This window comes from Motacilla alba, chromosome 20 (assembly GCF_015832195.1).
Source record: "Motacilla alba alba isolate MOTALB_02 chromosome 20, Motacilla_alba_V1.0_pri, whole genome shotgun sequence".
Taxonomy (NCBI): Eukaryota; Metazoa; Chordata; class Aves; order Passeriformes; family Motacillidae; genus Motacilla; species Motacilla alba.
In genome coordinates this window covers 10,910,958-10,923,979 of record NC_052035.1, presented here as the reverse complement: position 1 = coordinate 10,923,979, position 13,022 = coordinate 10,910,958, and the positions used below count along the sequence as shown (strand labels likewise).

Genomic DNA, 13,022 nt, shown 5'->3' with positions numbered 1-13,022 from the left:
CAGGGCTGGGGCTGGGAATGTGTTGGTGTGCAATTGATCGGCTGGATCAGCATGCCGAGTGAGGAAGGAGCTGGGTGTTTGAGCAGACCCTGCTCCTCTCCCAGCCCAGCTGAGCTGATGGAACATCCCTGTGCCCAGCCACAGTGCCCAATTCCTGCCCCCCATTCCCAGTTTTGGCTGCTCCCTTCAGCCAGGGTGGTTGTTGGGCACTGCAGTCGCACGCCCCGATGAAGATGAAGGTGTTCATCAGCCTCACCTCCTTTTGCTGTGCAGGTTTGCTGCTGCCCCTGGGCTCAAAGTTTGCATGGGACCCACAGAGGTGATTAAACACAGGTCTTCTTTTTGCTGCTCTGGTATAAATCCAGTGCTAAAATACAATTTAAAACGGTTGAAAATCCTATTGACTGAAATTAACTTCAGCTGAAGGACATTTGATTTAAGAGATTCCTCTTTCCATTTTCAGATACATTACCCCATTTTAAATTATGGGTTTTATTACAAAAGCTTATTTTTACATTCATTGTAATTCTAATTGACTTTTTTTTTTATCTTGGAGAGCTGCAAAGCACTGTATCAGTGATGAAACATGTAATTTGCAATGAACAGTTTTACAGTTACATCCTTCCAGTGTTTTGCCGCCTTTCTATCTGTTTCATATCATGACCTCTAAACAATAGCCTAGAAAAAGGCAGAAGAGGGATTTTCTTGTGCTGTTTGTCCATTTTGGAGTCAGCAGGTCAAAGTTGGATGACTTTAAATGGAAGAAGAAACAAGGGGACAGATCCAAGATTGCTCCTGTGAAGGAAGTTTATGCCTCTACCTTTGCTCAAAGGGGTTTTTTCTTGCTACCTGATGTATTAGCTGCACAAATAACACATTTAGAAGAGCAACGCAGTAAAAAATTGTGAAGGGTGAAGACAATAGATTTCAAGGAAAACTACATGCAGAGCAAAAATGGTTCTAACAGCAGTAATAGCACTTCCCATTCTGCAGAGTGAATAAAAGGAAGGAGAGTGCACTACATCCACCATTGACACTTTGAAGGTGGTTTTTTTTTTTCCAAGGAAGCTGTAAAGGCATTAATGGCACCATTTTTTCCACAAGTGCATGAAAAAGTATCATTAAATAAAAAAAAAAAAAAAGGAAATAAAAAGATAAACCCCAGTAACCATTATAATATTGTCTTTGTGGACCAGTCAGGTATCTTGTTGTGAGAGACTTGAAAAGGAACAATGAAAAAATGACTTCAATAGTCTGCTAAATAGCTGAGATTTTATATTACAGATGAGAGTTACATTTTCCTTCCTTTTCTTTTTTTCTTTCTTGCATAGATCTGGGATAAGCATTAAAGAAATGCTGAACTATCTGAAAACAATTCTGTTAGCTGGCAGGCAGGGATGTGCCAGTTGGCACACAACGGCAGTAATTAGCTGTCCCGTCCTCTTTGCTCACTTCACTGAATTCCCATTGGGTATAGACACTTTGGTGCTGGGAGGAAGGATTTGGTTCCTCCTAACCACCTCCTCCAGTTGAGGGCTGACCCAGGTGAAATGAACCTGGGATGCTTGTTCCCACCTCCACCGTCCATCCTTTGCTCTCTTCTGCAAATTGCCACCACTGCAGCTCAGTGTGGGGCTTGCATGGAGAATGGAGGGGAGAGCAGGCAGTGGAAGGTGTGACTGCAGCAGCTGCCCAGGCTGAACTTTCATTCTTCAGGGCATTATTTGCAGCTACTGAGTACAAGAATGAAAACGAACGTATTAACACGTTCTTGAAGAAGACGAGATCTGCCTGCCTTATGTTAGTGGAGACTTGAGTTCCCAGATAATCTTGTATGCAGTAATTCACAGGGAGCACACAGCCAGCCCCTGGGACATGGGTGTCCCTTTGAAGGGTGAGGTTGTGGAGCAGTGAGCCAGTGTTCCCTGTGGGTAGAGTTGTTTAAGAAGGGAAGAATTTCTCATGATTCAAGAACTGCTCATCTCTTGCTGTTATTGTGCTGAGAGGGATTAGCCAAGCCTGGCATGCAAATGCCGATGCCTGAGGAGCTTGGCTGTGTGCTACCAGATTTGCTCTCCCTCGTTCTGCAAAGCTAGCCCTGCTCTCTGAAAGGATTTCAGATGATCTGAGATTTGCTTTCCAAGTCGATGGCCAAGTGCATGTGCTAATGTCCTGACTAATCTGATCTCAGAAGTCTAAAGAGCCTCCCTCATGGACCAAAGAAGAATATGAGGGAGGCCAAATTGGATTACAGGACTCAGTGTTGTGCATCCTCCCCAGATCAGTCTTGTCTGGCCAACTGCAGAAAACAGCAGAGACTGTCACAGTCAGGGCTCATGACCTGAATGGGCTGAACCTGTGTCACAGTGCTGGAACAGCCCCTTGTGCACAAATGTTGGGTATCTGCACCTGTTCCCTTCTCTACAGCTCTCTTCCCTCCATCTTTATGTCCCTGAGTAAAAAGGTGGAAATCTAATCCTGAAAACTCAGGATTCAGATCAAATATTTTCAGAAAGCTGCAGTTTTCACACTTTCTGGTTTCTCCTCCTTTGATTGTGTGTTTTACTCCTGATTAATATCAGCTCAATCAGCATCGGTGATGGATCTTAAAGAAATGTTTGTAGTGGGAATCTGTCACAGTATTTACAGCTCTCACTGATCTCTCCCTTAAAAACTAGACCATGCAATAGGTTCACATTTTATCCCTCCTGCCAGCAGCCAGCGAGGTTCTCTGCAGTGGGCAGGGGTAGGTGAGGAGTTAGGACACCCTCAGCCTGGCCTAGTCCTGCAGGAGGCCCCAGCTCACCCAGCTTCCTCCCCGTTGCAGCCATGGTCCTGCTCTTCGTGGTGTGGATGAAGCGCCGGGAGAAGGAGCGGCACACCAAGCAGCTGCTCATCGACCCCGAGGACGACGTCAGGGACAACATCCTCAAGTACGACGAGGAGGGAGGTGGAGAGGAGGATCAGGTGAGAAATAAAATACGTATAAAATACATGTACATGCTTATAAAATACACTGAGTTGTGGCCAAGGAGCTGCTGTGCAATCTGTACTCTCAAAAAAGGCAGAAACCATATTATTTTTAGTAAAATACATGCAAAGGGTTGTGTTCTTTTATTTATGACTAGGCAACTTTATTGGCTTCCTGGGTGTGGTGGAGGGACAGCAGGTCCAGGACATTCAGGATATTATTGGGACACCCTCCTGTGCAAGCAGGACCATGCCAGGAGGCCAGTGCCACAGGGATTTTTCTACCCTCTGGGCACCTTCCTGGAGAAGGAAGGAAGGAATCACTCCATTGACACTCATGTTCAAACCATATTTCTGTTACTTAAGTCATTAAAATTGTATATTTTACCAGAGATCTTAATAAAACGAGCCAGTAGCTACTGCCCTGCCCAGCCCTGCGTCTGCAGTCTCTTGCCTTGGCTTGCTTGAGCCTTGATCTTCTGTGGGCTTTCCCTGCATTTACTTAATCATCTCTAATGTGCCTTTAATTTCTTTTAATTTCTGGACATGGTTTGTGAGAAATGTCTAAAGAGATTTGGGGATTTTCTCTTTCACCACGCAGCGCGCGGTGGCAAAGCTGTGCTGGGTGACAGAGCCCTGAGCCACAGGCTGCCTGAACACGTCAGCTTTCCTCCAGTGGCTCTTCCTCCAGACACCAGTGCTGATATTGCATGAAAACGTCCTTGGCCTGCACTCCTAGGATGTGCTTTTCCACTGCTACCTGTCCAGTTCCTCAGGCAAAATAGCAAAGTTGGGTCACTCATGTTGAAGTCACTGGTTTTTACTCCTATCAAACACAAGTAAAAGCCCAGGACACTCTCAAGTATTATGTTCATGCAGATTATGTGATTGTACGTTGTGTGATGGCTTTATTTTTGCTTGTTGAATTGGACTGCATGGTTCCAGGTCAGTGCTTAGGGATCCCCCAAAACCACTGCAGCACATCCTGCCAGGGAGGTCCTGGTGGCGAACCCGGTGAGAGCTGCCATGGAAAACTCTGAGGCAGAAGTTTACCCAAACCTTAAAAAGTTCTTATTCCACAGAAAAATCCTTGCAATTAACATTTCTTTTTTTTTTTTTCCTGTGGCTGTCGAGTTATTTATAAATATTGCTCCTGGAGATTCAATCATCCCCATCTGAGCACAAGGATCGTTTTCCTGGTAGAACAAAGCACTGTTCTAAGCATTCCAAGTAGCTGAAGTATCTGGTTTCAGGCAACTACACAGTAGGCTTAAATATTTTAGGAAGGATTCGTTAAAAATAACAGCAAAGGATAAGCAGCAAAACACCATTACCTACATGAATACATTTTTAATGAAATATTACCTGGTTCTCATTTTGTGATAGAAACCTATTCTGTTGGGATTTTTCACAAGCAAAAAGAACGTAATTACTTTGAAAGGTCTACATGCATAAATGCAATACACATTTTAATGTTTTTACTTCTGTAGAAATGTAATTGCAATAATATGTCTACTTACTCTGTGTCTCTACATTATATTGTGTATTTTGTCAAAAAAAGTTATGTGTACACCTATGCATGCACAAACAAAAGTCAGGGTTTTATCCCAAATATTTAGATACTGTATGAAATATTCAGAAGTATTTAAATAATTAATTTAACATATAAAATACACTCTTAAGAGGTCAATTTTATGAGCTCCTCAGAGGTCAGGTCCATCTGTAATTCAGATGGAAGTGCTGCATACCCAGGGATAAGATTTGCCATCAAACTTCAGCTGAAACAGAATTAGAGCCCTTGACTTGTTTGCACATGGAGTGAGTCGGTGATCTGAACGAAAAGCTCCGGGTTTCACACTGTGCCTTCCCATTTGTCACAGGATTACGATTTAAGCCAGCTCCAGCAGCCAGAGACCATGGATCATGTGCTGAACAAGACACCTGGAGTCAGAAGGGTGGATGAAAGACCTATTGGTGCTGAACCACAGTATCCCATAAGACCAGTAATCCCACATCCAGGGGATATTGGTGATTTTATTAATGAGGTATGTTCTGTAGGGGGTCCTGTGTCACATCTTCAAAGCTTGAGCAGCCAGCTGAAGTCAGGTTTTCCTGACTGCACGGGACAAGCAGTGCTACTGCTCAGGGCAGAAATCTGATGCCAGCCAGGGAAAGGATTGGTATGAGCAAAGGATGCAGGGCTTGGCCTAATGAAGGCACTGAACCAGCAGAAAGCCCAAGATTTCTGTCTTGTGGGTGTCACAAACACCATGCTTTTCAGAACCCAGGCAAAATGAGCCATTTGTGGCTCCTGGACTTGTAATTATTTCAGCAGTCTGTGCCTTCCTCGTAAGCTCTGTTTGGTGTAAAGCCTCAAAGAGTTTGCAGCACAGAGAGACTCAGATCAGAGAGAGTTTCTTTATTTTATGTTAGATTACTGCTCCTTTATCTGCCTGTACAAATATCTATCCATTTGGTATTTCTTATCTCATTTTTAGTTTTGAGTGATTGAGTGGTTACAAACCAATCAATGCATTATTTCCTCCGAGACAAAGCACACCATCCGTTTCCTAAGCCAGAAAAATAAATGTTACAGCCATTTAATTCTATTATTACGTGCATTTCCTGCTGTGCTTTTCTCATTTTCATCATTAAAATCCCTTCTTCCTTTGTCCCTTTGCCCATCCTTCACTCACATTTACACACATCCGAGCTTGGGAAGACTCGCTCTCCTCACACACGCCCCTGCTGCTGAAACCAGTTCCATCTCCCCACGCTGAGGCCAGTGCTTCTGAAGGTGGGAGTGTGGAACATTTGCTTTATTGCAGGGCTATTCCACCTGGCTTTTCCTGACGCTGGGCTCTGCAGCAAAGCAATTCTTTTTCTCCATATCCCGAGGCCATTTCCATGGCCTGCCTACGCTGCTGCCCACGCTGCACAGGGGCAGCAATGCTCCCCAGCCCTCTGCCCAGGATTCCACACCTCACGTCTGTCCTAATTGCAGAATTTTGCCAGGAGTGATTTTTATTTTTTTTTTATTTTGTTTTCCTAAAGGAATGAGAATCACCAGAATTAAAATATAGGTGGGGGAGGAAGGGTGCTGGTTTTTGTTTCATTGGCTAAGCTGGAAGTCTCAACAGGCAACCCCAGCAAGGGCACGCTGGCAGGACAGAAAGCTTTCCAGATCCAGAAATGGATCATTGGAAATAAACAATTGGAAATAATGACTCATTTTAGGGACACTGGGAGTTATTGGGTTTTCTGCTGGGGGCAGCTGAGAGGTCTCTACCTGGAGGTGCATCCGGGAAGCCCCAGGACATTCATTTTTCCCTTTTAGCTTCGCTGCTGGGATCCCAAACATCCCCCCAGCCCACCCCAAACCCCGTGGTGGGCATTAACATTTTGTGTTCACCCCCCCAGGGCCTGCGTGCAGCAGACAACGACCCCACAGCCCCCCCCTACGACTCCCTGCTCGTCTTTGACTACGAAGGCAGCGGCTCCACCGCCGGCTCCGTCAGCTCCCTCAACTCCTCCAGCTCCGGGGACCAGGACTACGACTACCTGAACGACTGGGGGCCCCGGTTCAAGAAACTGGCAGACATGTACGGGGGAGGAGAGGAAGATTAAACTGACCTCATCTTATTACAAAAAAAAAAAAAAAAAAATTTAAAAAAAAAAGGAGGAAAAAAAAATACAGCAAACAAATGAAAAAAAACCAACAAACCCACAGACGACGTTAACGAAGAGCTGATGCAGGAGCAAGAACTGTACAGATGTGGCAGCTTTTTTAATTAATATCCCCTGCTGACTGTATTGTTATTTTTAGTGGTGATATAGGAGGTTTCTTTTTTTTTTCTTTTTTTCTGTTGTATTTTTTTTTTCTAGAATATTGAGCTGTCTCGCATGAACACTTGTCTCTGCTGCAGGTTTCTTTTTGGGTTTTTTTTTTGTTTGTTTTTTTTAATGTCAGCTGGGATATTGCTCGTTTACCTGCTTTATGACTAAAGAGAGTGAAAGGCACTCTGTCTTAACTTGAATTTCTTAGAACAGAAGCACTGTTTTTAAAATATATATATATATATATATATTTGAAAGTGCCTTTTGGTGCATGTGTCAGATTCCCTTCAATCTCAGGAGTGATGAAAACAAACATACAACCATCCTGGGCAGCACTCCCTGTGACCCTAAGCCAGTTCTAGCTGGGAAGGAGTTAACAAAAAGGAACTGTGGAGATTGTTTCTTTTTTGCCTTTTTTTGTTCTGTTTTGTTTCGTTGGGTTTTTTTTAAGGGGGTGACTCATTCTGGGGTGGAAGAAGATGGGGGGGCGGGGAGGGGGGGAGATGTTTTGAGTCAAAATCTTAACAGCCATCTTTAAGCCTCAGCAGGTGGTGAACTAGTCATCATGTTGTATATAATTCAGTGTTATCAGATGCAAAATACTGACCAGAGGGCTCTGCTGGCCCCTGGTCACACTCAATGTAGCTGCATAGAACTATAGCATTGATAAAGCCTTTGGTTATTGCAACAGAAATCTCCGACAGCCCTTGCCTAAACCCTACGAAGTAAATGGTGACATGACCAAAGGCCCATCTGTTTGTTTTTCTGCTATCGCCGTGTTTTGGCTCCCACGACCTCGTGAGCGACGGACACGCCGGCGGGGTGAGGTGGAGGTGGTGGTGGTGGTGGTGGTGGTGGTGGTGTCCCCCATCCCTGAGGATGCCCAGCACTGGTGCTGCTCTGCTGGGCTGAGGCAGGGTTTGTGCGGCGGCGCCGCTCGCGGCCGAGGCAGCGCCAAGGACAGGGACAGGTTACCCACACTTTTCCCATCCCTAAGTATGGAGTTAGTCTAGTACCACATTAATGCCTCGGAGCACTAGTAGCCAAAGCTCAACAACATGGTGTAACTCAGCTAATGTGTGTCCTTTCTATTCGATGGGTAGGCGCTGCTATCTGTAGTAAATGTGTTTTTTTGGAGAAGAAGTGCAACGAGGGCCTGTTAAGTATCTCGTGGTTAATATGCTCAAGCATTGCCAAGTAAGCAAGAGGTTTCGCAGCATCCAGGCATAATTCAAGATCAGTATTATAAATGGTAGCAAACTACCTAGTTTATATGTAGGGTCAGTTTAACCAATAACAAATAGTTATTAGCTTTTTTTATTACATTTTTCCTTTACTGATTTGGACTAGTGGGTTTATGTCTAATGTTTGTAAAATGATTTAGACTGCATGGATGTGTAATATAAACCACATTTAATGGATTATGAGCCACTTAATTAATGTGCTATGAAATCTTGGATTACCTGTGTTTTATATTCTGCAGACGATTTTGCAGTGGGTTCGCTAAAACTTGTAAAAGTGCTTAGATATATTTTCCTTTAAATCCAAGAATGTGCACAGTATTGGAAGGTGATTATCCAGGGGATAATCATGCTTTTTTTGATATCTCTATTGATTCTCAAGTTGAATGCTAAGAGTTAAGGGGGGGAGGCGGGGGGAGCGAGCGCGTGCACATGAGAGCGAGAATGAGAGGACGAGAGCTTGGGGTGATGAGTGGGCGCCTTTCAGAGGGTAAACTGGGCTGCAAGATCGTCTCTATAGATTTTTGAAATGCTCCTAGTGCATTTTATATTTCATTGTATCATATTTTCTATAAAATGCAATTTCTGTAAATTAATGAGCATTTGAAATGTGTCTTGTATGAAGTGGAATATGGTAAAAGTCTGCCCGAGGGGACTTCAGTGTTACCAGGATGTTATTAACTACCAAGGGTGAGACCTTTCTTTTTGTCTTGGTCGGTCAGTCAATGGGTCAGTTTGTCTTTCACGGCTCAGAGAGCCAACTCACTCTTACCCAAGGTTCTTGAGGAGACCAGGAGGCAATAGTGAGGACCTCAGAGGAGAGGGACGGCGCTAATGGCAGCAACAAGGTGAGGATGTCACACCACAGGCATGGGCTGGCAGCACCTGACACTCTTCCAGATTCCCATTCCATCGTTGTGAACTCAAGTCATCTTGTGTGACCACCATGGAAGTCTTGGTTTGCTTCTGCTGTGTGCCGTCCCCCTCCTCTCAACCACTCTTGGCAAACCTCACAGCCCCCTGTTCCCTGGCACAGAGGCTGCATGGCCCTGCAGCCTCTCTTCCTTACCAATGGCACTCTTGATTCTTCCCTGTTTCTTTTGGAAAAGCCACGGGCTGGAATATTTCACCACCAGGGCTTTGCACTTCTGCAGAAGCTGCCTGGGCACGGGCACAGTGAATAATAAAAATGCACTTGGTGTGTCTTGCTGCTGGTGTCTGTCGCCGTGGCCTCGTCACCAACACGGGAGGAGGACTCAGCTCGAGGGCCGGGTGGTGCCGATGGTTCTCCATCCTTTGGGTTGTGCCTCTGCCTGCCGGCTCCGTGCAGCTCCTGGAATGCTCGTGTGGATCCTGCAAAGCCAGGTCTCTGCCGTGAGCTGTGCCTTGCCATCCACCTGGCACTGCTTGCCTGGGAGAGCAGCTCAGTCCCTGCTCCAGAGCGCTTGGTGCTTAACATCTGCTGCGGCTTTGGCTGGGCTGAGGGATTTCAGGTAGGGAAGGGCTGCCAGGGATGTGGGATGGCAGCTCCAGGCCAGCAGCAGTGCACACTCTCCCCAGCAGTGAAAGGAGCCACTTAGCCATGAAGGGGATGTTGTCTGACTTCAGCTTGTCTAAACATTTCAGGTTTTCAAGAATTTATGCAACCTAAGTCAAACAAAACTTCGAGTGATTAAAAATAAACCAACCTGTTTCCATTGGCAACTTTTTTTTTTTAAATCAGCAGATCTTTTTTTCTGCAGCATTTGCAATCCAGCCATTCCAATACCATGAGCCTATAAATCAAAGCAACCAGATTATTGTGTTTTGACCTAGTTCTGTTCAGCCTCCCTCTGCAGGACCTTTTCCTTCTTTTCCTCTTCCCCTTTCTCCTCCCTATATACTCCTTCTCTGAGATTTACAGCTCCACAAGCAGCAGCAGCCTCAGGCCACTTTTCTCACAGTGGACTGGTGGAAGGTAAGCGAGGGGCACATCCAGCAATGAAAACAGAACACTTTTTACAAACCTTTTTGCTTGCTAAACTGGTGGTTTGTAACCCAGCTAAGAAAATTTACATTAATCCATGGGGTCCCACTGACAAGGTGACTTTGCCATCACTCTGGCCCCCTCTGGTCCTCATGGATGTGGCACGGTGACAACCAGCTGCAGCTGGAGGTGATGGTGACTTACAAGGAGCTGTGGTGAGGCAAAGAGCCCTTTGGCTGAGCCTGCAGTTGCTGTTTATTCTGAGAGGCCTCAGGAGGGGTTAATGCATTGACACCAGAGTCCCTGTTCCCTGACTAATCTAAACTAAAACATTAAACTATTTAAAGTGATCCCCACTCTTTGTGCCCTTCTAGGCAGTGGGGAAGGACTTGCTTTCAGGCAGGTGGAGGGTATCCTGTCCCTAAAACACCACTGTCCCACCCTGTTACCCCATAGCACTGCCAGGGGACACCAGCACAGCTGTCCCTGCTGTCTAAGGGGTGGGGACAGAGAGTTCCCAGGACACGTGGTGGCCTCCCTACCGCCTAAGGATGAGGATTGCACGTCCCCAAGGCAGGGATGTGCAGCTCCAGTGTCACTGCTGTGCCCACAGCCACCCCTGGCAGAGCATGGCCCACAGCCCTGGTGGTCTGTTCATCACGGAGCCTAAAACTGGGAGCAGCATCAGTCACAGAAATGCTTTGCAAGGCAAGGAGGAGATTCAGCAGGTCATTAATGACAGTAAATAGGCAAGTCTGTTCTAGGTGTCCCATGTTCTAGTCATCGTTTCGCTTCTGGGTTTCTGTTTTCTTTTCCATTTTCCCCCCTATTTTGTTGGACCAGGCAATGCCATTGGCAGTTGCACGATGGTGATGGGGAGTTTGCTCCCCTGGGTTTTTATGGAAAGTCAGGTCCAAATCCAGCCTTCAGAAGTGGGGTTTCAGAGGTGGCTGTAACTGCTTCACAGGGTGGACACTCAGGCATTGAAGAGCAGTAATGGTCAGTGCAGCGTCTGTACCACACAATATGCCAAGATTGCAACTTTGTTTAATCTAAAAAAAACCCATATTAAAGGTAAAATACAGAACTTTTATTTGTGATGTCTTTTGGAGCTCTTCATTTTAAGTGTGAAAAAAAAATACTGGGGGGGGGGGGGGAAATGCTGTGTCATGCTGAATGCAAGTGTTTAAATCAGCAGCCAGACAACGTAGGTGTCTCCCACGCAAATTAACTCGGTTTCGTGGGGAAAATAAAAGTTCTTTCCAGTCCACACCAACCCCACATACAACTGTTCACACACAGTGTACATAATGTAGTTAGTGCTTGAAGATACAAATGTAATAGGGGAAAAAACAACAACAACAAGAAGTAGATGTATAATTGGAGCACTCTTTTTTTTTTAATTTTCATTTTAATGAGGATTTTGCATGTTTCCTTTCTGATGGAGAGGCTGTGTAGCAGCCCGCATGACTGTGGTTGTTCTCAAGGAAGACTTCTGCTGTTCTGCTGTACTCACGCTGAAGCAAAAGCAAAAGTTTGCGTCCGTTAACCAAGTTCAAAAACCTTTTTTTTGTAACCGCCAACAGCACAAATATTTTGTATTGTTGTTTGTACCATTTTTGTACCAAAATCAAAAGAGGAAAAAAAAAAAAGGGAAGAAAGTAAATGTTTTCAATGTGTTTTTAGTGCCACTGCAATCTTGGTTTCCAAACTGAGTGACAGGTTTGCTGATTTATTGTGTATCAAAGCTGAACTGGCGCACTGACGCCTGGCTCCAGTGTAATAAAAATAAAGTCCCCCTTTTGAATAGTCTCACTTGCTTTATTATTATCATTATTTTGTTTGTTTGTTTCATTTTCTTTCCCCAAATGTCCACCCCAGCTCAGTCACTGTTTGTGGCTCTTATACTCACAGTGAGCCAGCAAGGGGTGGGCTGGCTGCAGGTGTGGGTCCAGGTGCACAGACATCAGTGGGGTTTTTGGAGATCTTGGGTCCTCCTGCAGAAATTTGCATCCATTAAAGGCAGGAGTGTGGCTCCCCTCTGGGCCATGTTGTTGTTTGGATTATGGCTGAGGTGGTGCAGGTTCCTCCAAAAGAGGACATCCATTTCTGCGACTGAGCTGTTGGTGAAAATCATTGGGTGGTGATTTCACTCCTGCAGCCCCAGATCTTTGTGCTTTAGCCCAATTCCAGCACATTCAGGGGTCTTTACTTGCTGCTGACACGTTGGTCACCCCTGGCTGCTGCATCAGGGCAGCCAGCCCCTCCACCTGCCCACTGCCAGGGAACAGGAATGGTCCAAAAGGTCTTAAGGAATGACTGAGCACCCTGAGCCAGCTGATGGCCTGCTGGAAACCTGAGCTTCCTTCTCCCAGCTGTATTTCTCCACCTTCTCTGCAGGTGCAGGAGCAAAGTCACTGCTGGAGATGCTGCTGTGAGTGAGTGTGCAAACCCTTCATGCCAGCATCGCTGTGTGCAGCAGCACATCTCCTTCAGGGCCAGCATTCCTGCTTTTCTGCAGCTCTCTTCCCTGGTGGGTTTCCCCTGGGAGGGAGGACAAACACCCTGGTGCTGGGCTGAGCAGCAGGGGCTGGGCACAATTAGCAATTAGTGCTGGCAGGCATCACTCACAGCGCCCTGGGGACGGGGCCAGGTGGGCAGCTGGGGCTCCATCACTCTCACCCCAACACCAGCCCGCACATGCCATGGGTTGGGGAGGCCTCAGCAGGTCTCACTCCAGTGATCTGTGGAGCTGCTCTGGCCAAGTGTGTGGAAAGCAGCACTGTCTCATTTTTAATGAACGTTAAGATGAATGCAAATCCTGTACATGGCAATTTACTTCCCCCCGGAGTCAGCTAAGAATATTTTATTGCTAGTTTTGCTAATTCTCAAGCTGTTCTATTTCTTAAAATTATCTTTAACCACTGAATAATGCAAGACTGTTGCATCACAAATATTAGTTTCTGCTATCAGTGGAAGGCTGGGCTCTCATCATTGTGTTATTAGGC

General features: G+C 45.8%; 1 protein-coding gene across 2 annotated transcripts in view; it reads left to right on the top strand.

The window, feature by feature from the left end:
* CDH4 (cadherin 4) overlaps positions 1-11,826 on the top strand; it is a 419,557-nt gene extending 407,731 nt beyond the window's left edge. For both annotated transcript variants that reach the window (XM_038159241.1, XM_038159242.1), the window contains 3 exons: positions 2,828-2,967; positions 4,851-5,015; positions 6,391-11,826. In XM_038159241.1, the coding sequence (XP_038015169.1) occupies positions 2,828-2,967; positions 4,851-5,015; positions 6,391-6,597 (512 nt within the window). In that variant the 3' untranslated portion in view covers positions 6,598-11,826. The remainder of the gene's footprint in view (positions 1-2,827; positions 2,968-4,850; positions 5,016-6,390) is intronic.
* The last annotated feature ends 1,196 nt before the right edge of the window (positions 11,827-13,022 follow it).